At 35.9% G+C, this 24764-nt stretch overlaps 2 protein-coding genes and 1 long non-coding RNA gene across 3 annotated transcripts; 1 reads left to right on the top strand and 2 right to left on the bottom strand.

The window, feature by feature from the left end:
* Positions 1 to 5094: 5094 nt before the first annotated feature.
* On the bottom strand, positions 5095 to 16601 carry LOC127866098 (NAD(P) transhydrogenase, mitochondrial-like). Its single transcript, XM_052406502.1, is given in 12 exon segments — positions 5095 to 6336; positions 7309 to 7520; positions 7956 to 8126; positions 8573 to 8663; positions 9078 to 9229; positions 10178 to 10366; positions 11189 to 11347; positions 11350 to 11433; positions 11759 to 11866; positions 13324 to 13503; positions 14652 to 14770; positions 16576 to 16601. Coding segments are annotated over 12 exon segments (1641 nt in total). The 3' UTR covers positions 5095 to 6186.
* Positions 16602 to 19931: 3330 nt separating this feature from the next.
* On the bottom strand, positions 19932 to 21014 carry LOC127866093 (psychosine receptor-like). Its single transcript, XM_052406488.1, has one exon. It carries the CDS (start codon positions 21012 to 21014, stop codon positions 19932 to 19934), a length of 1083 nt encoding a protein of 360 aa, XP_052262448.1.
* A 1699-nt stretch (positions 21015 to 22713) lies between these two features.
* LOC127864809 (uncharacterized) lies at positions 22714 to 23444 on the top strand. Its single transcript, XR_008042294.1, has 2 exons — positions 22714 to 23139; positions 23289 to 23444. It is a non-coding gene; the product is annotated as an uncharacterized LOC127864809 (long non-coding RNA).
* Positions 23445 to 24764: the final 1320 nt, after the last annotated feature.

Genomic DNA, 24764 nt, shown 5'->3' with positions numbered 1-24764 from the left:
TAACTTGTATTCCAAAGGAGGGTAAGCCTAAACAATTTTTTAAAAATTAGAGATCAATTTGCCTGTTGAACACAGTTTATAAATTAGCATCAGGAACGATAGCTAACAGACTTAAGTAAACCTTAAACAAATTAGTGAATAATGACCAAACTGGTTTCATTAAAGACAGGTACATGGGAGATAACACACGATTATTATATGACATTATGAGCTATACTGAGTGCAACCAAATCCCTGGCCTATTGATGCTTATTGATTTCGAAAAAGCGTTCGATACTTTATCATTCAGTTTTATAAAACAAGTGTTTGATTTTTTTTTAACTTTGGGCCAATGTTTAAGAACTGGATAGCGCTTTTTTTAATAATATGGAAAATGCGGTCTAGTTGAATGGGTTTTTGTCAGACTTCTTTATAATAGGACGAGATTGTCGACAGGGAGACCCTATTTCAGCATATATATTTATCCTTTGTGCAGAAATACTAGCTATTAAAATAAGAAAATGTAAGCAAATGAAGGGAATAACAATTGACAATGAAGAATATAAGATATCACAATTTGCTGATAATACCTTTTTATTAATGGACGGGTCGGAAGAAACCTTGAATATTGCATTACAATTGTTTCACTCCTTCTCACAATATTCAGGTATGAATGTTAATTTTGATAAAAACTCATGTTGTCTGGATAGGAGCCTTAAAATACAGCACACGATCCATAAAATAAGATGGAAACAAGTGTGGGGATGTACCCAATTTAAATTATTAGGTTTAACTTTCGATGTTGATCTACCTAAAATGATTGAGCTAAATTATAATGACAAATTAGTTAAATTAGAAAATATCATTGCACATTGGAAAAGAAGAGAGCTAACTCCCTAAGGTAGGATAACTGTTGTTAAGACCTTGATACTTCCAATGTTTATTCACCTGTTTGTCTCTTTGCCACAACCCAGAGAGGCTATTTGTAAAGTTTTAAATGATAAAGTACTCAAATTTGTGTGGCAATGGCCTTCAAAAATCAAAGCAAAGTCATAACAAAAGATTTTGATGAAGGGGGACTCAAAATGATGGACATAAATGCATTTATGAAAAGTTTAAAATTATCATGGATAAGAAAAGTTATTCAACGCCAGAACAAATTTACATCCTTGGCTAAAAAGTTAATAGATTTTAATATACTATGTAATACAGGCAGTTTATACGCAATTTCAGCTGTTAAAAATATAACCAACGCTTTTTGGATAGATGTTTTAACAATATATTCTGACTTAGTTAAGAGTATTAATATTGACTCTGTTGATAAACTTATAGATATGCCTTTGTTTTTTAATAACTGTTTATTAATCTACAATAAATACATTTTTTGGAAATATTGGTATTGGTTTGTTAAAAATATTATTAAAGACAGTGGGCAGATTTTGTCACTGCAAGAGCTACAAGCCAAAATGAATAAACCGGTAAACTTTTTACATTATAAAGGTATAAAAAAGATTCTTTGCACTACATGGTCTCGGTGCAAAATGTAAAATTAAAAGATTATAAAGTACATTCATATCCCATTTAGTCGACATATATAAAACCTATCATTCTGAATTCTTGTAATAAGTTACAATATTTTAAAAGAGAACTCTGAAATCCCCACATGCCAAACAAAATGGAAAGAATACTTTGCAGATGATTCCATACAATGGAAAAATGTCCATGGACAAGTCTTTAAAAAAAACGAATAATACATATATTCAATGGTTACAAACTAGAATTATCCACAAATTATTGGGAACAAACTCATTCCTTTTTAAAATGGGCTTGTCCGATAGTAAAACATGCACTTTTTGCAAAATGTCAGAAGAATCAATTACCCATTTATTCTGGGATTGTAACACAGTAAAAATACTTATTAAAGATATCTCGGATAGCTTAAAAACCGCAAATATACAAATGGTAATAAACAGCAAAATGTTCCTTCTTGGTGATACAAACGTAAATGACAACTGCTTTATTTTTTTCATGGAAGTTAAAAAGTACATTTTTGAATGCAAAAGGAAAGAAAGAAATTCCAAATTTTCAGGGATTTAAGGCTAGCCTAAAATTATCTTTAAATATATATGCAAACACAACAAATGAATCAAATAAAGGAATTTTTTGGATAGTTATAAGATTAATATGTAATTCATAAATGCATGAATAACAAAAATAAATGTTATTAACTCGCATTATATATGAAACTTGCAAAATGTGTTTTCGTAATCAAGCGTCACTATGTTGTTTGCATATTGATCATAAAGTTTATAATGATTGTGTTGTAAACTGCACTCTAAGTGTAAAATCAAACTTTGTTAAAAAGGTCCATTTTTAATGAAACAAGCAAATGTACTAGGTTTTATCTTTTTGAACACTGTAACCATAGTAGTTGTAAATCTGACTCTTTTCTTGTGTTACTATATTGTTTGCATATTGATCATACAGTTTATATCGATTGTGTTGTAAACTGCACTATAAGTGTAAAATCAAACTTTGTTAAAAAGGTCCATTTTTAATGACAGTAGCAAATGTACTAGGTTTTATCTCTTTAAACACTGTAGCCATAGTTGTTGTAAATCTGATCCTTTTCTTGTTTAAGAATTAACACTTAATATTACTGTGCTATACATAAATAATTATTTAAGTTAAGTAAAAAAAGGTAAAAAGGTTGAAGGAAGTATGATCCTTATTCAGCTTGAGTAATGAATGTATTAATATAGCGAAAACACATTACATATGGTTATTTAAGTATATGAACGAACATGCCTTTGACAAGTGTTTGTATATGTATATATTATGAATGAATAAAAGCATTTAAACAGAAAAAAAAGATTGTAATTTAATAGCTTAGTTATATTGTTTTTTGACTATGATTGTCCTTACTCTGCACTGAATGTGGTGCGAATGTCTTCGGTATAATTACAATTCCGGGGCAGTAAATGTTTTATAGAATGTTTAGTTTTATCAACACAATTCGAACGAATTGCTTTCAGCTCCATTGCAGCCCTAGCCAACTCCTTTAGAAATTATTTGAAATGAATCACTATCTGATAACAGTTCCATGACTGACGCTCACTTGTGCACATACAAACTTAAAATATTCACATAGCACACATTAAATGTTACGAATAAACAATCAGAAGTCCTGACTAAAAGGTTACATGATTTCAGTTCATTAATGGTTGAGCGAATATTTTAAACTTCAGGTAAAATGACATATTTTGGAATAAACGTGCTCGTATATATGTACGAAATAGTAAAACAAACGCTAGCTTTGCATTGGATTGTTATACTGGTTTATAGCCTCTCCTTTTTTGGATTGGTTGTGTTCTCCCAAAATGGCAGCCGCTATGTCACATAATGCCGGTAATTTCTAAGAGAAGTAGTTTGTATTACAAAACTCATAGTTTGTCTTAATCGTATTTTCTTCAAATGATAATGTCTTTGTCTATCAAACCATGCATGTTGGTGTATTGCACATTATATTGAAATTTGTATATTCTAGCATTAAAGAATCGTCCCGGAGGCATTTCGGTGAACTGTGGATTTAACTTTTATGATGCTTCTTTCTCCCATCTTTAAACAATATTTAATTCAGTAAATATATTTTTTTTACTTTGACAATAACACACGATATGACCAGAGGACCATTATGCGGCTAGGGCCAATTATACACGTACGGCCCATCTCTGACGTGTGTTAATGCTTGAATTGTTTAAACTTAATTTGATGTTTTAAATGTAGCTTACTTGAGAAAGAAAGGCTCATTTTGACCTATCTCCGTAAATAATACATTTACGTACATTTCTTAATGAACAAGATAAGAGTTCAACAAGAGATTGCCAAACAATATTGTCCGCTACCGGTGAAACTCCAACATTGTCAGTATTTCTTATATTTAATGCCATAGCAACCAGAATTCTTGACGTAGGAGCACAATGAAATGACGTGCATAATATCCATATCGTCATCTATTCATGTGTCAAGTTTCATGAAAAAATATGAAGAACTTATAAAGTTATCGCGGATCCAAAAAAGTGTGACGGACAGACAGAGCGAAAACCATATTGTCCATCCGTTAACAATTGAACTTTTGCGTAACATCATGCTCTCAAGCCATCCTCAATTCATAGTTTACAACCTTAGACAACAGACGTTTCACATGACCAGCGTTTTTTTTTCTCCATTTCCCATCTTTTTGTTTTGGAAATTAGTAGTGTTCATTTTTTTAATCAAATGCTGTAAATTTAGAATAAATGTGAAAAAATATTTTATTTACGAAGGTTTAAACTTTTAGAGCTGGATTTAAGATTAATTAAAGGGGCCTTTTCACAGATTTTGGCATTTTTTAACTTATTCATTAAATGCTTTATATCGATAAATGTAAACATTGGAACGTAAAAGCTCCACTAAAAAATCAAGAATAAAATTAAAAAAAGGAAAAGAACATTGGCCGGACCAGGTTTCGAACCAGTGACCCCTGGAGTCCTGCCAGAGTCCTGAAGTAAAAACGCTTTAGCCTACTGAGCTATTCCGCCGATTACACTAGTTGATGTATTTTATACGTTATATAAGCAATCTTCGTAGTTTCACAAAATTTAACGACAAAAACAGAACTCTCCAAATTATTCAATCGTTTCGCGTTGCAACGCTTTATAATTTTTAGGTTTTAAAATCGTCATAAGATGCATATAATGGCTATATTAGACCATGGTAAATGTTCAGTATTACTGTTTCCTCACAAATATCATAACTAAATCGAAAATTTGCGAATCTGAAACAACTTTTTTCAATTTTGTCAATTTACCAAAACGTGAAAAGATCCCTTTAAACGTTGAGACTTATTGAAAAAAAAGTTTTTAAAAATCTTCAATTGTGAATTATCATTTACCATTTGGGAAAAATATAAACTTTTTCCATTGGTCATCCTACAGAACCCGAATTTTAACCACTGGACCAGCAGTAGCAACATGGAAAATGATTTTGAAAGTATCGCGATTAATTCGGTAACCAATTACCAATAAAAACAGTTATGTCTGAGACAGGATACATATACGAAAAGACCGCGGCAAATCTGAGGAAACTGTTAATTCAGTCTCTTAGCACATCATAGTGTTTCCTAAATAAATATTTCAACACAGCACAAAATGGAAACATTTGTATCACCAGAACATGTCTAGCCAACCTTTTACAAATAGTAGTTACCATGAAACTACGAAATGCTATAATCATAAATGCGACAAAAGCAAGTTTTTATTCCCCCATCACTTTTGTGTTGTTTCAAATTGATATTTATTAGCGTTCCAAATATCACACAAATATTGGTTCAACACCAGATTAAAGTAATTACCTCAATTTGTAAGAAACGGCACAAAATTATTCCAATCTCAGTTAACCGATGACTTTAACAAGTTATTATTTCTTAACAGCAAATATCATTAAATGTATGTTTTACTAACTTAGTATTTAGAAATGTTTTATTTTGGGGAAAAAAATATGACAAATAATACTTCCGAAAATAAAAATAAACAAACAACTAAGTTCCTGTATACACTATTATAAGCATATATATGGCCTAATCTCTCCAATAATTAGGTATAAAAATAATATTTTACAGAAAATTCATCATGATCACAAATCTTAAAACTAATCCAATATAAAGAAGTGAAGGCACTGCCTTCACAAAAACTATATAAACAAACATCTCATTTTTTAAATTTTATCTTCTCTAATTATTTATAAGGTTATTAAATATAACTTATCAAGAGTAACTGACCACTTATTTTTTTCTATTTAAACAATGATTTATTGAAAAACACGTTTTGTAAACCAATCATTCATCAAATTTTAAATATTGATCTAAAAATTCAAAGTCAATGGAAAAGGCATGTCAATTATTATTCAAATTAAAATCATAAACTAAATGTCCAGAATCGGAGACAACACCTGAATTAACAAACACTGTTCCTTGCAATAAATCTATGCTCTTAATATATATTAAATTTCACATGTAAAGCATATTTACCAAACACAGAGTTTTGTTCACATATATATCAAAACATAGTATCTATCCACCACTTTATTCAATTCAAAGCATGACATATAAAAAAGTTATCACTGGCAATGTCGATAAAAAATTTCATAACTCCTATTCCAATGCAATCGTTAGTCTCCGTAGTGCGCCTTTACACTAGTCAGTAGCGCGTCGCACGTTTTCTTGGCATCTCCAAGCAGCATGTTGGTGTTCTCTTTGAAGAAGATTGGGTTGTCAACAGCTGCATATCCTACACCCAGAGACCTCTTCATTACGACAACCTGGATTAAAACACATTTCAAATATGAAATAGGTATACTGTAAAACACAAATTATTCCTTGGACACTAATGTTTGTGCATCCTCTCTGCACCAAAATCAAATGTTGAAATGAGGTTGAAGTCGGAAGTTGTATATCAGACATTTTCAATTACAAATTTTAGAATCAAGTGAAAATACCAGAAGAAACAAGCAAATTCATTGAATTGATATCCCCCGCAAATATACTTCTGGACAAAAAAGTGTTATATTTGACACTCAAAAAAGCATTTTTTCAAGATACAAAGGGCTATTACTCTGTTATTAACAGATGATGTACAATGCCATTTGGCGTGCATCATTCTAGTATCCATATATATACTCATACAAAGTCTCAATGAAATCCGTCAAAGCACTTCCAAGATATGGCTCGGGATGGACGGAAAGGGAGACAGAAGGATGGAAAGATGGACGGACGGAGGGACAAGGCTAAAACAATATCCCTCCGCCGATGGCGGGGGATAACAAAAGTACATGTGTGGAAAATACATGAATCTAATCAACAGATTTCTTTATGTCTCAGGGCTCGACAAGATGCAATAGTGTTATCATTGATTGGTTTGATATGTGTAAATGTACACAATGTGTTGCTTTAGAAAACAGCATTACCTCAAATTCAGTTACTTATACACATTGGGAAAACTACAGTGACACCTTTTGAGGACTAAATCGCTGATATATCAAATAGGACAGAAAAAGCTCTTATAATTCGTCAAAATGTGTTTTTCTCTGCACAGACATACGCATCTCCTTTGCCTATTCAATATGCACCCTTCTACTTTGTTGCGTGAACTAATTTAGAGATCAGTAATCAAGTCAGTCGTTAATGAACGCATTTCATTCTCTCAACATTTGTGTATAATATAAAAATGCTGTGACAAGTAACAAACACTAGCATTGTTGGAAGATATGAATGCCAACAAAATACCTACGCACCTGTTTCGCAACCCAAACACGCAGCACGGGCATTCTAGCAATGATTGAGTTGGGGTCTTCCTCCGCAGCCGAGTTTACCGTGTCGTTGGCGCCGATGACAAGAACTAGGTCAGTATCCGGGAACTCATGGTTGAGTTCGTCCATCTCCTGTACAATGTCGTACGGCACACCAGCCTTAGCCAGGAGTACATTCAGTTGTCCAGGCATACGACCTGTGTAGGGAGAAGTTGTGGTTAAAGACCAATCGAACATTTCCATAAGGCACAATGTTGTGCAATGCTGTTCCAATGCGAAGATCTACAAAGATCTAGTGTGTTGAGTTTGTTGTGGTCTTGTGTTGCATTGTTCATTATCATTAATAAAGGTCCATATGCTAAAAGAAGGTTTCTCTCCTAAGGTTTTAGTTGAAGTTCCACTTTGTGAATATAAGGAAAGATTAGGAATTTCATCACCATTCAACAAAAACAAACAACCAAATAACTTGAATAAGACATTGTTGTTTGTTTGAATATTTTTTGGCTTTTAACAGTACTAATGTCAAAACACACCTGGAAGGTAACTTATGCAAGTTATTGATAACTCACCCACAATCATACAAACAAGAATCATATCAGAATATATATATATACCATACTGTTAAAACTCACAAGCAACTGGGTGAATTCCGAAGCGCACGTGCTTTCCCTTCTTCTTCAGGTTGTCAACCATCTCTGCAATCGGGTACTGGGCCTTTGCAACGCACAGTCCGTAACCAGGGACAATGATGATGTTCTTGGCGTTCGCAATGTACTCTGTCACATCTACCTCAGTGTGGGTGCCTGCGTTGGATTGTATAATACTTTAATTGCCAAATGAACAACCATTTGGAGTCTATCTACATCAAATCATACACCTAGCAAGATGTATCTTAATTGTTGTCATCACTGAAACACAATTCATCAAAAAAAGATGCAAGTGCTTTTAATTTAAGTTCATTCTGTTGATTTAGAAGACATTATATCAAGACATGCGTTACAAAGAGGACCCCTGTACGAGAGGCCCAGTCAGTGTAACAAACAACTTAAAACTGACATCCTACTTTATGACTCTCTGAACTCTTTGAACACAGAATTTAAATTGCATTTCAGATTAAATCTAGATGAACCAAACCTGCATACTGGTATGTATAATATATATTTTTTATTTGACGTGGCTTTTTAGCAGAGGCCCCCTAGCTAATAGACGATGAAACTAGATTGTTTAACGACGAATCACATTCCCTCACCTGTGATCTCCATTGGTTTACCACCAGCGTGGGACTTGGTTCAAATGTTGTAGCCTCCAAGAATGACGTTAGCCAAGGACCGGTTCATGGCCTGAAATTATAACCAATCATGTCTTGCTAAACATTATATCACACATTCAAGCCACAATTTCAAAGTAATATGTTTTTTTCGATAATATTTTAGGCAACAGAACAAATTTCTGCAACATAAAACTCAAATTAAAAAAAACAAACTAAATATTTAAACATATTTGGAGCCAAACACTTTTCAACAAAAAAATTATGAGATTTTTGTCCTGAAAATATTTTTGTGTTAGCTCTAAATTTGTTGTTGTTTTAACAAGAATTTAAGCCCATTATGCATGAAAAGAACACATTTACAGGCCAATATTGTTCACACATAATCTACAAGACTTTGTACATCAGACAAGTGTGTATTTTCTAAATAACCATGAAGATTCCTGTATAATCACACTTTCTGTAGTGTTCTGCAATCACAACGCACCTTGCACATGATATAGGACAGGATGGCTCCAGAGGACCCGATGAGGGCGCCGACGATCGTCATCAGGTTGTTGTTCAACATGAAGCCTTCAGCGCAGAGTGCCCATCCAGAGTAGCTGTTGAGAACGGTGATCACCACCGGCATGTCGGCACCTGTAAAAATACCAGACACAGACAGAGTTAAAGTTGTGTTTTGTTACGGTCAAATTTTAAACTAAGATCTCAATCTTCACTGTGGTACAAAGAATTCATACAAAAATCAATAAACTAACTTTCTATGCAGATGTCGCGATGCTGTAAATGTTCAGCATAATTTACATGTGATTTTATCGGGACAAAGAATCAACAGGAAATACATTCACACACTTAATTTGAAGCAATAATTTGTTAATGTCGCTTTTACATTGAACTAAGAAAGTATGTTTTGGATTACAAATTTGTGTGTAATCAATGATAAATTATAACAAGAATATTGCCAAGATATAAAAGTCCCCTACCAGCTCCACCATTGTCAGAAATTTCACCATTTTCAGATTTCTTGTTTTTGTTTCCATAGCAACCACAATTTTGACAAAGGAACACAATGTAATGACATGCATAATATCCATATTTCCACCTAAATGTTGCAAGTTTCATGAAAAAATATTAAGAACTTTAAAAGTTATCGCAGGATCCAGAAAAAAAACACCATTTTCAGCACTATTTCTAGCCTATTTGTTGCCATAGCAACCACAATTTTTGACGTAGGAACAAAATGAAATGACGCGCATAATGTCCATATTGCCATCTATCCATGCTCCAAGTTTCATGAAAAAATATTAAGAACATTTAAAGTTATCGCAGGATCCAGAAAAGTGTGACGGATGGACAGACGGAGACAAAACCATAAGTCCCCTCCAGTGAAACCAGTAGGGGACTAAAAACACTTTACCTGATGAATCACATGCTTTTACAATATTATACACCAAATGCACAATGTCCATGAGGATTGCACCCGATTGCATCATCAGTCTCCGAAATAACTTTCAACGATTTTATTGTGGAAGAGTACACCAAGGGGACAGATTAGTAAGGTAGGTGTAACAAAGCTGCCCCTCTTACCTCCGATAGCCATGGTCAGTGTAACACCCATCACGCTGGATAGAATTGTAGTTGACGCAAGCATGGTCAGCCCGCTCATGTAGGCGCCATGCATCATGAAGTAGCCATAGGCACCAACGTTGGCCAGCAGCATGCCACGGTTTAGTGGGTGTCGCCCAAACAGTAGTAAGGGGTTGGACTTAAGAGCCCCTGCAACATTAAACAAACAATTCAGGGTCTTAAGTTGAACTCTTAATTTTGCCCTTTGCAGATTAAGGCCAGGGCAGACCAAAGGCTACATTAATCAAACTTTTTGGAATACCCAGTTTTTAATGCTCTTTTTCTTTGCACTATTACATGTTTATTGCTTATTTGGAAGTAATTCACTCCGCATACTTGAAATGACAACCATGACATTGTTTACGGGCTCTTACAATTGGTTGTTATTTGGTAATATAGGAGACGATTGAGTTTAAGAGGAAAACAGCCACATAATAAGGTAAACAAAAACGCTTCTTTGTAAATCCTGCACAATTGAGCCTTGTTCTGAGAAAACTGGGCTTAATGCATGTGCGTTAAGTGTCGTCCAAGATTAGCCTGTGCAGTCTGCACAGGCTAATCAGGGACGACACTTTCCGCTTTTATGGTATTTTAAGTTTCAAGAAAGTCCCACCTTACCGATATATCAAGTTTAGGCGGAAAAAGTTGTCCCTGATTAGCCGGTGCGGACTGCACAGGTTAATCTGGGACGACACTTTACGCACATGAATTAAGCCCAGTTTTCTCAGAACAAGACATAATTTAGAGCTAGCTTCTGACAAATGTTGGCTTTGGAATAGAAATCAACATCTTACTTCTTCGAAACTGCGTACCTTGAAGTTTTCCAAAGGCCACAAGTGACCCAGTAAACGTCAGTTTACGCACATGAATTAAACACAGTTTTCTCAGAACAAGACACAATTTAGAGCTAGCTTCTGACAAATGTTGGCTTTGAAATAGAAATCAACATCTCACTTCTTTAAAACTACGTACCTTGAAGTTTTCCAAAGGCCACAAGTGACCCAGTAAACGTCACACCACCGATGTGCGTTCCAAGGAACAGGGCTGTCTTATGAACGCCAGCAGCAGGTTCCGTGGCGAAATGTGGGTTCTCTGCCATGAAGTTTGCGATACACGTCACCACTGCTGCATACCGACAAGGCTGTGGAACAGCGCCATTATCTGAGGAAGGTCAGTGACCTCAACTTTCTTGCCCGCAACAACTCCGAGGAGACCACCTAAAAAGGTTTAACAAATTATGGCATTATTGCTTTAACATATTGCAATCATCAGGGAAGGGTCTGGTGTTATCAATGCTCTTTCATGGTTATGATCAAATGTTTTGAAAGTTTAATAACTTTGTTCCTACATAAAATATCTGGTCACAGTGTAAGACACATAGCGTCAATTTTTTACCAAAGAGATCCAAGTTTCGTAAATCAGTCTCAGAACCTTCTTAAAGACACCAAGTACTGTTTTTTCCAGAACAAAAAACTGGAGTGTCTATATTAGCCATTTTTTGTTTAGTCAAGCCAAATACAAAGGTTTAAGAATACAGCCTACCAGCTCCAACACATGCAGCCATCTGTGCGAATGATTCAGGGGTGGGCGCGAGTATCCCCACTGTGGCAGCAAGACCCGAGGATACACCGATCATTCCCAGAGAGTTACCTGAAAATAATACAAAATAATAAGAAATCAAGACCAAGGATTACAATAACAGAGTAACATGTATACGTGAAGACTAACTGACCTTTCTTATGGAATTTTACCAGCAATATGAACATAAAAAGTCTAAGTGGATCCCGTTATAGCATACTTAAAGGGAGCTAATCCAAGACTTGTGTGTTTTTGAAAATGTCAGTAAATACATTTCCTAACATAACTGTAATATTTTTTTTATTTTTTAAGTACATCAATCATTCCTAGAGCGTTACCTTAAAATATTACAACAATACCTCATGCGTAACAAAGAGCAGGGACAAATAGTTGTGTTGTTTCAACTAGCTGGATAACCCTAATTTATGAGCTTGTTCTACCAATATAAAAATAAAACCCAAAGAAAATACTAGTTAATAATTGCAAACAACAAGAGACACAATTGTCACAAAAGCAGGTGTTCAATGTGAAAAAAGTCTGATAAAGGGAGACAACTCAAACTGAACTGATTGTTTATAATTTACCCCCTTTGTTTAAAAAAAAATCTATTGTTTGTCTTGGTGACCTTGATCTTGGAGATATTGACGTAAATCTTTCGTGCGACACACCCGTCCCATGATGGTGAACAAATGTGCCAAATGATTTAAAAATCTCGCAATTAATGACATAGTTATGGCCCGGACAAGCTCATTTATGGCCATTTTTACCTTTTAACGCAAAGTGCGACCTTGACCTTGGAGATATTGACGTAATTCTTTCGTGCGACACACCGTCTAATGATGGTGAACAAAGGTGCCAAATGATTTTAAAATCTCACAATGAACGACAAAATTATGGTCCGGACAAGCTTGTTCCGCCCGCCGACATTCGCCAATCTAATAACCAGTTTTTTCCTTCGGAAAACCTGGTTAAAAAGGGACTTGATCCAAGATATTCAAGTGTTTGAAAATTAAATGAATAAACAAACACAATTGTGTCATTTTAAATAGTTTAAAACGATCACAATTTCAAGAACAAAGATAAAAGAATGAAAATCAGGCCACTATTAGGGTTCGCAATCGGGACCTCGTTAAGAACCAGAAGATTTGTTAAATTAATATCCACCGCCAAATTTGAAATTTTGTGACAGATGGACAGACATAATGATGGACAGATAACAACAATTCTATATCCCTCCGCCTTTGGCTAACTTATGATCAATACAAAACAAAGGAATTAAACTTGTATTCCTAACCACTAAGGTTGTGATAGAGAGATAATTAAATCCGTTTAAAACTGAATTTGGTAAATTCTGCTCATGAAAATCTCCAAACTGTGACTCACCAAGTTTTAAGTAAGCAAGTGCATGCTGGATTATAAGTTACACAGATTCTTACTGACCACTTACGCAGTGATACAGGGTCATTTATGTCAGGTAAAATGTAAATAAAGGAAATTCGGCTAGCGAAAATCTCCAAACTGTGACTCACCGAGCCTGCAGGTGGTCTGAGACGAGAGTCCAGTGAGGGCATCCACGCAGCACAGTAACGCGGCTAGGTAGGTCATCTGATGGATATCGGGATACGCGCCCGAGACCGCCAAGGTCCCGTAGCCACCCACGAACCCTAGAGCCGGCACCCCGTACATCCAGTTATGCTCTGGTGGGTCTCCTGTTGACAAAACATCAAAACATGAATGAAATAAAATTATCTTAGTCTATAAAAAAGGTCACGTTCAGAAAGAGACGAACTAAGTCAACTTAGTCACCCCCCTGTTTATTAACATGTGTAAGATTTTATATGTGAAAGTCAGATAACCACCCGTATTATTTTCTATTTCACTTTAAGATAGTGGTATTATATTGCATACATTAATATTGATAGTTTCAATGTTACATCTCTAATTTATAACTGTTTGCATTTTGCCTGCCTTGGGGCCATTATGAAAACAATCATGGGTAGTGTGATGATTTTCATAGTGACTTCAGAATTTAGAAAATTGGTTTGACCGAAAGCCATAAATTAAAATCATATCAAAGCGCTAAAGGCACTGAATTTGTTCGCTGTTGTAAAATCTTAGACGCAGTTTTCAAAATTATGTTATAGCTTTTTATATCGCAAGTTTGAAATTACCACAACCAATTCAAATTTATAAAGAGTGTGTCTTAAAGCACAGGTTGAGATGTGTTGTTTTTTCAAATCATTGATACATGGTACACAGGCTAATCTTATTTGACATGCATTAAGCCCTGTTTTCCCTGAAAGCAGCCAATATGTACAGAGTTCAATGATAAACACTAGACTGGCCAATGTTGTCTTACAAGCTGAAATACTTTTGAATACATACACACTATGTAGTGTACCAGTGGGAACTATAAACAGGCAGATGCAGTGGTTTGAGCAGACGCTTTTAGCATTCGTCGTCTGCTTAATTTTACTGCAGTTATCCACACCGGCAGTCACGGGTTATGGTTCCTAGCGTAGTTAAGCCCATACTGATTTGCAAAATTTCCTCTACATTATTTGTGAGCTAACGCTCACAAATAAAAACTGCAAACAAAATGACCTACTCAATTTTTTTTGTTTTATTATGACTTTTAAATTTTTTAAATTCTTTTACTTAATTATTGTGAATTCATAAGGCGTATTGGAGTACGAGACATTGGCAACTTTTGTCAGGAAAAAAGTTGTGTCTTATAACCCCGATTAATATAGTTATAACATTACGTTAAGATATATATATATATATATATATATATATATATATATATATATATATATATATATATATATATATATATATATATATATATATGTACCTGGTCGTCTAAACATGTCCAACATACGCTGGTTCACAGTGAAACCACCACCAATGTTGATACTGGAGATAAAGCAAGCCACTGCGGCCAGAGTCTCCAATGTGTTGGTGGGCATGTACCTGTGATGAGGACAAAACTCCAGATAACTCGTCTTTACATTTGATCAGGTACAGAGAAAACTCGGCGTTTTTAAAGAGCATGTTGTAGGATTGACACCTTAACCCCCTACCCCTTAGATACGTATATTGACATATTTGTAGTCCACATAGAAAGCTTGATTTAATTGAATACTATTCTTACTAAATTCAAGTTTTATAGGTCTATTTCAAACCCTAAGATACTGATGAGCAGCAAACACCATACAACCTGAAAAGACTGCCAATTACTCGCATAATGTTTTGGTTTTATGCTGGTTGCAGAAGCCATTTTCACTTTGCTTCTTACAGGGGAAAGGGTAAACATACACATGCATAGGGAAAGACATCACAAGATCGCTTGTTGTAGAGTTTTGTAAAAGGGCAATCTTGGTCAGATCTCAAGAAATTGTTTTATGACTGCTTTATTCAAGGAATTGAGTGTTAAAATTTTAATTTTAATTTTCCTTTGAATATTTGCAATAGGCGGGAGCCGTGCTCTGACAACAGGGGGCCTAATGCATGTGCTTAAAGTGCCAGCCCAGATGAGCCTGTGCAGTCAAGTGGGGCAATTAGAAACAAAAACAGTGATTGTTTTGCCCTATTAGGAAATGCTTAAATACCTTTTACTTAGTGTTGTAGGTTGTGAATATTATATCAACTCAGGTCCAACCCATAGAGCTGCATAGGTAAACTAACTAAATTTTACATTTTATTTAAAAAAAACAACAATATAAACAAGAGCCGTCACCATAGGATGACTTATGCCCCCTATACACGCTTGATAGAAGGTATGAGCTTTTTTCGAAACCTAAACACAGATTTTGAAACCTAAACGCGGACCCTAAGTTCAAGGTCAAGGTCAAAGGGGTCAAAATGTGTGTGCGTATGGAAAGGCTTTGTTCATATACACAAGCATGCCAAATACGAAATTGCTATCTGAAGCGACATAGAAGTTATGAGCATTTTTCGAAACCTAAACGCAAAGTGACGGACAAACGGATGGACAGTCTGATCACCATATGCCCTCCTTCGGGGGCATGAAAATGTGAAATATTTAATTGGGAAATTTTTTGACAGCAATATGGAAATTAGTATTTTTTCATAATTTGGAAAGTGCTGCTTTCCTGCACTAAAGAAAAACAAGAAATGTGTTTGTCAGAAACACTATGTCCCCTTCTGCGCCGCTTTGACTTAGTATTTTCGACCTTTGACCTTGAAGGATGACCTTGACCTTGACATTCCACCACTCAAAATGTGCAGCTCCATGAGATACACATGCATGCCAAATATGAAATAGCTATCTTCAATATAGCAAAAGTTATTGCAAATATATCGTTGAGGCGGTCTTTGGGAAAACAGGGCTTAATGCCTGTGTGAAATGTGTCGTCCCAGATAAGCCAGCGCAGTCATCACAGACTATTCAGGGACGACACCTTCCGCCTAGACTGGATTTTTGTTTAAAGGCGTTCCTTTTCAACAAAAAATTCCATTCCATAAAATCGGAAAGTTTCGTCCCTGAATAGCCTATGCGCAATTATGTAAAATATGTTTAATGATAACGGTTTTCGTCGGCATTTTGCTGCTTGTGGCATTAATATTTCGTCTGCATCGGCCCCTAGCTTTCGAAAAGGATTGTGCCTTGTTTTTCCTTACAACAAAGCAGGCTCCTCAGTTCTCCGCGGAATTTCGAGCCGCTGAACACGTAGATGGCAAAGTTGAAGGTGGCGTTGAAGGAGCTGACCAGGGTGGCAATATCGTAAAGGAACTACAAGTACTGGGTGTCATACCTGGCCGTGTAAAAATCTACTGACATGAGCGCCTGGAGTTTCTCATACTTTTAGGGGACGTACACACTACAGACTAACACTGGTGTCATCCTGACGAGGAACAGCACCAACAGCACAATCAATAGAATCAAAACTGCATGATTCAGTTCGAAGTCATATATTCGTTAAGTTATAAATCCTTATGTCTTGAATTCCATCGGAATTTTAAAAATGTGCATGTATCAGTTTGATCCCCCCTTTAATTAATTCGTTGAATTCCAGAAGCGGTACGGCGAGGTTGAATACTTCAGAATGTGTGAACGATAGTTCATATGTAGAGCTCTGAAAATGATGCCGTTTGTGAGCGAAAACGAGGTAATGCGCCTTTTGGACGCCGTGATATGAATGAATTGATGTTTACAGACGATGGTGCCCTTAATTGGCAGTTAATCTTATGTAAATATAAATGAGCCGTTCTCTGTGAAAAAGGGGTAAAATGCATGTGCGTTAAGTGTCGTCCCATATTAACCTGTTCAGTGTGCACAGGTTATTCAGGGATGACACCTTCCGCTTAAATGATATTTTTCATTTAAATCAAGATCTTCGTTGCAACAAAACAGTTGAGGCGGAAAGTGTCTTCCTTGATTAGCCTGTGCGTACTAAACAGGCTAATCTGGGACAATACTTTACGCACACGCATTTAAGCACCTTTTCACAGATGGCGACTAAATTAGAAATTTACTTACTACAAAATGGCGTATGCACAAAATACGGTGACGATATTGTAGAATCGGAACAATTGGGGGGGGGGGACATAATAGCGCATACGCAGTATGCTACCAGAGAATCACCGTAACATTTATTTACATTTAGCTGGTCGTTTATTTTTATAAAAAAGGTTAAGGTTTTTAAATAATCGCAGGTTCAATACTCAACATTATCAGTGTTTTTTATTGTATCGTCTGTATTGATCAAGACCAACAAAACATCCCGATTTTAATGCTAATCTTGATGGTTTGGCGGATTTAAGTTAGACGTAGAAATGGTTGTCAGCACTAAGTTACTATAGGGGTTAATCCGGGAGGACAATTTACGCACATGCGTCAAGCCCAGTTTTCCCTTAACGAGGTCCTCTTAGATTATCAGCGACATGATGTTTTTGAAAATTATATAGAGGGCATTTTTTTTATTTGATAGAATATCGTCTTTAAATCACGAGCGATCATAGAAAATACTTTTTTCACGAGTGACGCGACCACGAGTGAAAAAAAAAGATTTCAGGAAAATTAAAATCGATATTAAAACGAATCCAGCATATATTTTTGTCATTTAATGCTTCCAAATGATTATTTCTGTATTTAAACTGTATACTTTTGCGAAAATAATGACGTCATGACACTAAAACAACGGTATTTCACAGTTAAACAATGACAGTAATCAATATTTTTTTTACTGTTAATTTCCACTGTTTGAAACATTGAATTATAAGTTTGAATTCACTTACATTTCTCTATAAACCACCGAAAAGCATTAAATAAATTGTGTTACAAATAATTATTATCCAACGATTTGTAATGTGACTGCTCATAGTTTTAAAGTCATAGAGTTAGATTCAGCTTACTTGAACATAATAAGAGTGGATTCCAAATATGTGTCAGTCTTGAAAAACGGGGCTTAATGCATGTGCGTAAAGTGTCGTCCCAGATTAGCCTGTGAAAGTTATCATTTAAAGGAAGTATGTTCTAAACATAAATTCAATTAAGGCGAAAACGTTTCGTCAATGATTAGCCTGTGCGCAATGCACAGGCTAATCAGGGAGGATACTCTACGCACATGCAATAGATCTAAACATATTTATTTATAGATCTTCGTCTTGAGTGTTGCAGAGTCATATATATCCCAACTGACCAGAGGCCTTACATACAGGGTGCAGAATCCCGTAACTTTGTTGGGTTCCCATTTAAACGTAAATCAAACTTGAAACTTGGAACTTGCTAATTTGATGAAACGCCTATTTATATAATTATATTCAATGGCGTTGTACAAAACATATATATGTACATAATATTGATAAAAATAAGAGGTATTGATAATAGTATGCAGCATTAATTAAATGATTAATGATCTAAATATGTGTGATATAAATAATTATGCTGTAAGAAACTTAAGCAATAAAACAATACCGGCTAAACTATTAAAACACAGTAAAAGTAAAATATTATGTAATAAATTGATAGAACTAGGGTTAAGACAACAATTATAATGATTTTATGAGCAAATATTTGGCAACATAAAGACACTGTTTTTCATTAACAAAAAGGATACGTTAAAGGATATTTCTGCACTCTGGCTGTCGGATCCCACAGCTTTTAGTCACCTGTCATCCGTAAGGACACTTCTTTTGGGTTTTAACCTTATTTGAGCTATCGTGACTACAAGTCACAAATAGACTGACCAAGTGTGACTACAAGACACAACTTGAAGGTTAAAATTACAGTGTGATTATAAGACACAATTAGAGGACCTAAGCGTGACTAAAAGACAGCTGGTTGATGTAACTCAAAGAAGCCCTAATGATTCTTGGTTATCAGTCACTTGTACAATAAATACCCTTTTCGAGCAAAGAAGCCCGCACAATTCTTTAATTTCTTGGTCCTGTGAGTCCTAGTGACAATCAACTGAGTCTCGATTTTTTTAAATCACAGGTATTCAAATTAAAATAGGTTGTAAAAGTTTCTTAATGGATGTAAACACACCGGTAAATGCTGCTTTTTTTTCAAAATTACTTTTTAAAACAATTTTTCTTAAGAATTTCAACTTGTGCAGAAAAGACATATTTTTATGCTGCTTATGGCAATTTGTAATACATCAGAATTACGTTATTTGATAAGAATGTGTTCGTGTTAAAAAATCCTATGTGTACTGCATTCATTCAAACGGTAATGCAATGTGAAATTTGTTCAACGATTTCAGACATATTCAATGATTTATTCTTATACCTAAGGTATCTGCACAAACTGCAAGAAATACTGTCTTTTATGCACTAACGATTTTTGCAAATGTATTTCAACAACTTGAGAACTACAAAATAACGTTCTTAACGGTGTATTTACACTCTGTCTAGCCCATGTAAAATCCGGGAAACCCTGTTGATTCTGCACCCTGTATACGTACAACACCGCGTCACCTTATTTTCAGAATCACACATTTATTAAAGGTGTAGAACAATTCTAATATTTATTACAAATATACAAAATCAATCCAGCATATGTGTTTAATATTATGAAATAAGCAATTATGTCAAATAGTGTTAACGATAACAGTTTTCGTCGGCATTTTTGCTGCTGGTGGCATTAATATTTCGTCTGCATCGGCCCCTAGCTTCCAAACAATCTGGTGCCTTGTGTTGCATTACAACAAAGCAGGCTCCTCGGCTCTGCGCGAAATTCCGAGCCGCTAAATACGTAGATGTCAGAGTTGAAGGTGTAGTTGAAGTAGCTGACCAGAATGGCAACAGCGTGAAGGAACTGAAAGTACTGGGCCTCGTACATGGCCTTGTAAGGATCATTTGACACGAGCGCCAGGAGTTTCTCCTTCTGGTAGGGGGTGTAAAAAACAAAGACTGACACCGGTGTCATCGTGAGGAGGAACATCACGCACAGCCCGATCATTAGAATCGACACTGGACGCGTGTCGCGTGCCTGACCGGAAATGTTCATCCGCTGACGTATTGAACGGGAGCGCGCGAGCTGCACAACGATGATGACGTTGCCAATGAGTAGCAGCGGGAAAGGCGCGCCGAAAGTTAACGTGAAGTCGATCCATCCATAAACGTAGTGAAATAGGTCTCGATACTCCTTCCTGGACACAGAACACATCCAGCCCGTGTATTCATTGACATCATTTATCACGAGTAGTATTATATTAATTCCGAACACAGCTAGCACAATGGAGATGATGATCATACCAGCGTTGTGTGCGGAACAGCACAGTCTCACTTTATGCGGGAACAGCACGCAAGCTTTTCTCTCGAACTTGACGACCACGATCAGCCACGATGAGAGGTGGATGCTGCAGTAGGCAAGGTAGGCTAGCGCTTTACACCCAGGGCTACTCAGCAACAGGACGTCAATGTCCCAGGTATAACCCACCCAGTTTGGCAGAAGTGCGCTCAACAAAATGAGCGTATCTGAAAGTGCCAGAGCAAACAGGAACACCGCCGTTGACGTCATCTTCTTCTGACGAAGCAGCACGATAATAGTCAGAGCGTTTCCGATCGTTCCAATGGAAACAAGAATCGGCGGCATCACCCTCCAGAGCAGCACTTTCGTGTCTCTATAGTAACTGACTATAGAGTAAGGCTCCCATCCGGAAACGTTTGATGACGTTGCGTTGAACGTTTCCTGTTCTGTAACGTTTATCAATGTCACATTACTAGAAAACTTTGTAGTTGCATCCATATGTTCCTAAGTTTCGATTTTTTTGTTACAAACTCCTTTTCTTTAACAAGTAATATGATTTTATTATTATCGCGGCACTTTTTATTTTCCGTCAGGCCTCTGTGTTATTCTATATCTGATCTGAGGGGACTCCTCTGAGCAAGTACTGGTGAGTTTTCATAAATTCTCAGCAAATAGTGGATCTGGTTCTGCCTAGATAATTTGTTTAGGTGAAATTCGCCTGATGGCTATGTCAAATATGTTAAGGTTGCTAATATAATGGGGCAAGGCTTAATCATCTCAAACTGTTATGTTTGTGTCCGAAATGTTAAAACATTACATTAGAAATAATTGCGTGAACAACTGATTTATAATGCAGGAATGATACTTCGAATCGAATCAGAAGCAAACCAGAAGGGAATGTAGTTTGTCACAAATTAACAATTATCACTTATTTTTGAGCGGCACATATAAAGTGGTGATAATGGAAGCTTTCAGTAAAATTACTAGGCTGTTTGTCACCGCCACCAAGGAAATTTTCAGTTCTGTGCGTTACTGAGTATATCACAGAACGTATGTCTAAACATAACGCACCACACAAAACAGGTATATGTGCGGTTCGTTCATGCGTGTGGTGGTCACGTGAGTGATGGTCACTCAGGTGGACATAGGCGCGAATTTGCACGGGGTGTACATTGTTTGGTCAGTTCTACGCTAGACTTCGATCAGTAAACTTGTGTTCGTGAACAAATCCTACATCGTGATGTCGACTTTAGCAGAACACAGGGTGTCCATGCTGCAAGATTTTGAACGCATCATAGAAAAGATAAGTGCTAAAAGTAACGTAAATCTGTTAAATCCAATATACTGAATCTCGAGCATAGTACGAGTGTTACGAAGTAGTAACAGAGTTGAAACGATGTATATTTCAATTAACAATTTCAGCACTAGAGAAAGCCGATCAATTTACAAACAGAAATATTGATGGCACGTGACCGAAAATTCACAGGTCATTAATGGTAGAACACGACAAAAGCTTTCGAACTTACTGGGGAATAAATTGCTATTCTTTGTGGTGTTGTATACATTCTATATGTATATGTGTACATGTTTTACGAGTTTGATGACGTGATGTTATTTGCAGAAAAATACAAGGTAATGGCGATGGCATATAAAAAGGCGGAAACATAACGCAACGCGGCGCTCTTGACGGGCCATATCAGAAGCCGGAAGCTTCATCTAACATCGCAACACAAGGGGCTGAAACTCAATTACCATTGAGACGCACAGGATTATGTTACGCATGTGGCGAACCGGGCCATCGAAAAGGAGCAGCTGGATGTTCAGCAAACAGCTCGACCAATAAGTTAATTTAATTATGTATAGAACCCCGTTATCAGAAAATGGGTAGTTTCGTGTTCGTCGGAAACCGTTACGTACAGAAAGTTCCTAAAGTCGAACGTGATCAAAAGGATCCAAGTATAGTTCGCCGGTAACTTGAAGGATGGCCCACGCGGTTAAGTAGCAGGAGACTACTTATAGTAAGTACATTTTCAATGTAGTAAATGGCGATTATAAGTTTATTTTTTCCGTCGGAAAACGGTAACGTACAAAAAGATCTGTCTCAATGTATCAAAAGGATCTTAGTATAAAACTGGATCAAAAGGGTCATAGTATAGAAATTGATGCTAAAAGCTCGCCGGTAAAAAGAACGAAACCCCATGTAGCCAAGCTGTAGCAGGCTACGGATGGTTGTTACATTTTAGATGTAGTAAATTGCGGTTATATGTTTCCTTTTCGTCGGAAAACGTTAACGTACAGAAAGAGATAAAAGGAGCAATTGATCAAAAGGATCATAGTATAGAAATTGATCAAAAAGAAAAAAAATCATAGAAGAAAAAAATAAAAATTGTTACCGGAAGTTTGTCGGTAAGTAGACTAAAAACCCACGTGACATTTATCATGTTGTTAATACGCCCGTTAATACGTTTATAGTCGTATTTAATAAGAATGGGAGGCCTCGATATATTTAAAATTATTATTTATTTATTTGTTCTACTTTCGATATTAGAGGAGCGTATCATGATATTGATACATTCACGAAAGGTGTGGTTTGAGCTATCAAGAGATTAGCAGGCAGTGTTAGGTTGTTATAAGCTTAGATTTGGCACGATAACGGCCGATCATATATTTATTTATTTGTTCTACTTTCGATATTAGAGGAGCGTATCATGATATTGATACAATCACGAACGGTGTGGTTTGAGCTATCAAGAGAATAGCAGGAAGTGTTAGGTTGTTATAAGCTTATATTTGGCACGATAACGGCCGATCATATATTTACTAAAACTCGTTAAAACTAAAATGAGGTGTACTAGCATTCTTACGTCAAATTGACTTAAAATAGTTATTTGCTTTTGTGATGATGGCATACATCACAGTGTAGAATATGAAAAATACATTATATGCTAGTGACTAGACAAGTTTGGATGTTAACTGGCTGATGAAACAGTATTTTGATTCCTTCTCAAAGAGTACAATGGCTCGGGCAGGTGATCGATATGCAAAAAAATACAGTTTTTCATAATTAAAAATTGAGTAGCTAGGCTAGAAAAAAGTATTGATTCGATGATCTATCTAATTTATCAAACGAAAGAAAAAGTAGTACCAAAAGAAAAATTAATAGCTAGTCTTGTAGGGCAGATAATTTCCTTTCAGAGTGTGATTGTAAATAAAGTTTGGTGATAACAATGCATATATACAATTGCATAAATACCAGAGCTAGTTGGAAAGCTCCCGTTATTGTAACGTTGCAAGCTATTTCCAAACTTAGATTATGGAATGAAAGCACTAGGCAGTTAATCAACGGTGGAAAAGATTTCAAACACAATCAGTTGTTTTTGTGTAATATATTTGCTGATGCAAGTACCACAAGTTATGGTTTATGGAGGTTTTATAGAAAGTTGTAGCTTTAATGTAGATATAGGCTGAATGACTGTCAAACTAACGATTTTTATAAAAATAAAAAAGCAAATTTATTTTCAATTTGTTTTATTCCATTGACGAAGAGAGAAAAGGTATGTACTCGTGGTCTTTGAGACCCGAAAATGAGAAAATTGGAATGTACATGATCTTAATAAAAAGAGCAACCTGTTCCCGGAAGTGAACAGATTATTGACGAAAAGAGAAAAGTTATTCCTGGAAGTGATTACTATATTACACTGTTAAAATGAAGGAGGTACACTGCCAGTATTTCTATAAACAAAACAGGTAATGCATATTGTGATTTAATATGAAGTCAATACATTAAGCCACCGGAAGTTGGTTTTCAAGATAAACCGGATAAGTATTCCGTCGTTCAACATGACGTAAGTAAAATTTCTTATGATCAAGAAAATGCCTTGAATACGGCTAGAAAAGGTATGTTATTGCTCCCGGAAGTGAGCAGAAAGAGTTTGCTATGGTCCCCGGAAGTGGACATAGAGCCCAGTACATTGCTCCCGGGAGTGAGCATAAATTGTAGGCTATAGTCCCCGGAAGTGGACATAGAGCCCAGTAGATTGCTCCCGGAAGTGAGCAGAGATGCTCCATGAAGAGAGCAGAGAGTATGCTATGGTCCCCGGATGTTATGTTATATGAAATGTTTTAAATGCTTTGCAAAATTCGTACATCAAAGTGTATTCAGACAATAAAATGTAAAATCTATATTATTGAATGGTAGTCAAAAGAAATAACTTTAGATTTAAATATGTTTTGCGGATACTGGATTCA

The sequence above is a fragment of the Dreissena polymorpha genome, chromosome 1, assembly GCF_020536995.1.
Source record: "Dreissena polymorpha isolate Duluth1 chromosome 1, UMN_Dpol_1.0, whole genome shotgun sequence".
Lineage (NCBI taxonomy): Eukaryota > Metazoa > Mollusca > Bivalvia > Myida > Dreissenidae > Dreissena > Dreissena polymorpha.
The sequence above is the reverse complement of the archived record's forward strand: the minus strand, read 5'-3'. Positions and strand labels throughout refer to the sequence as shown.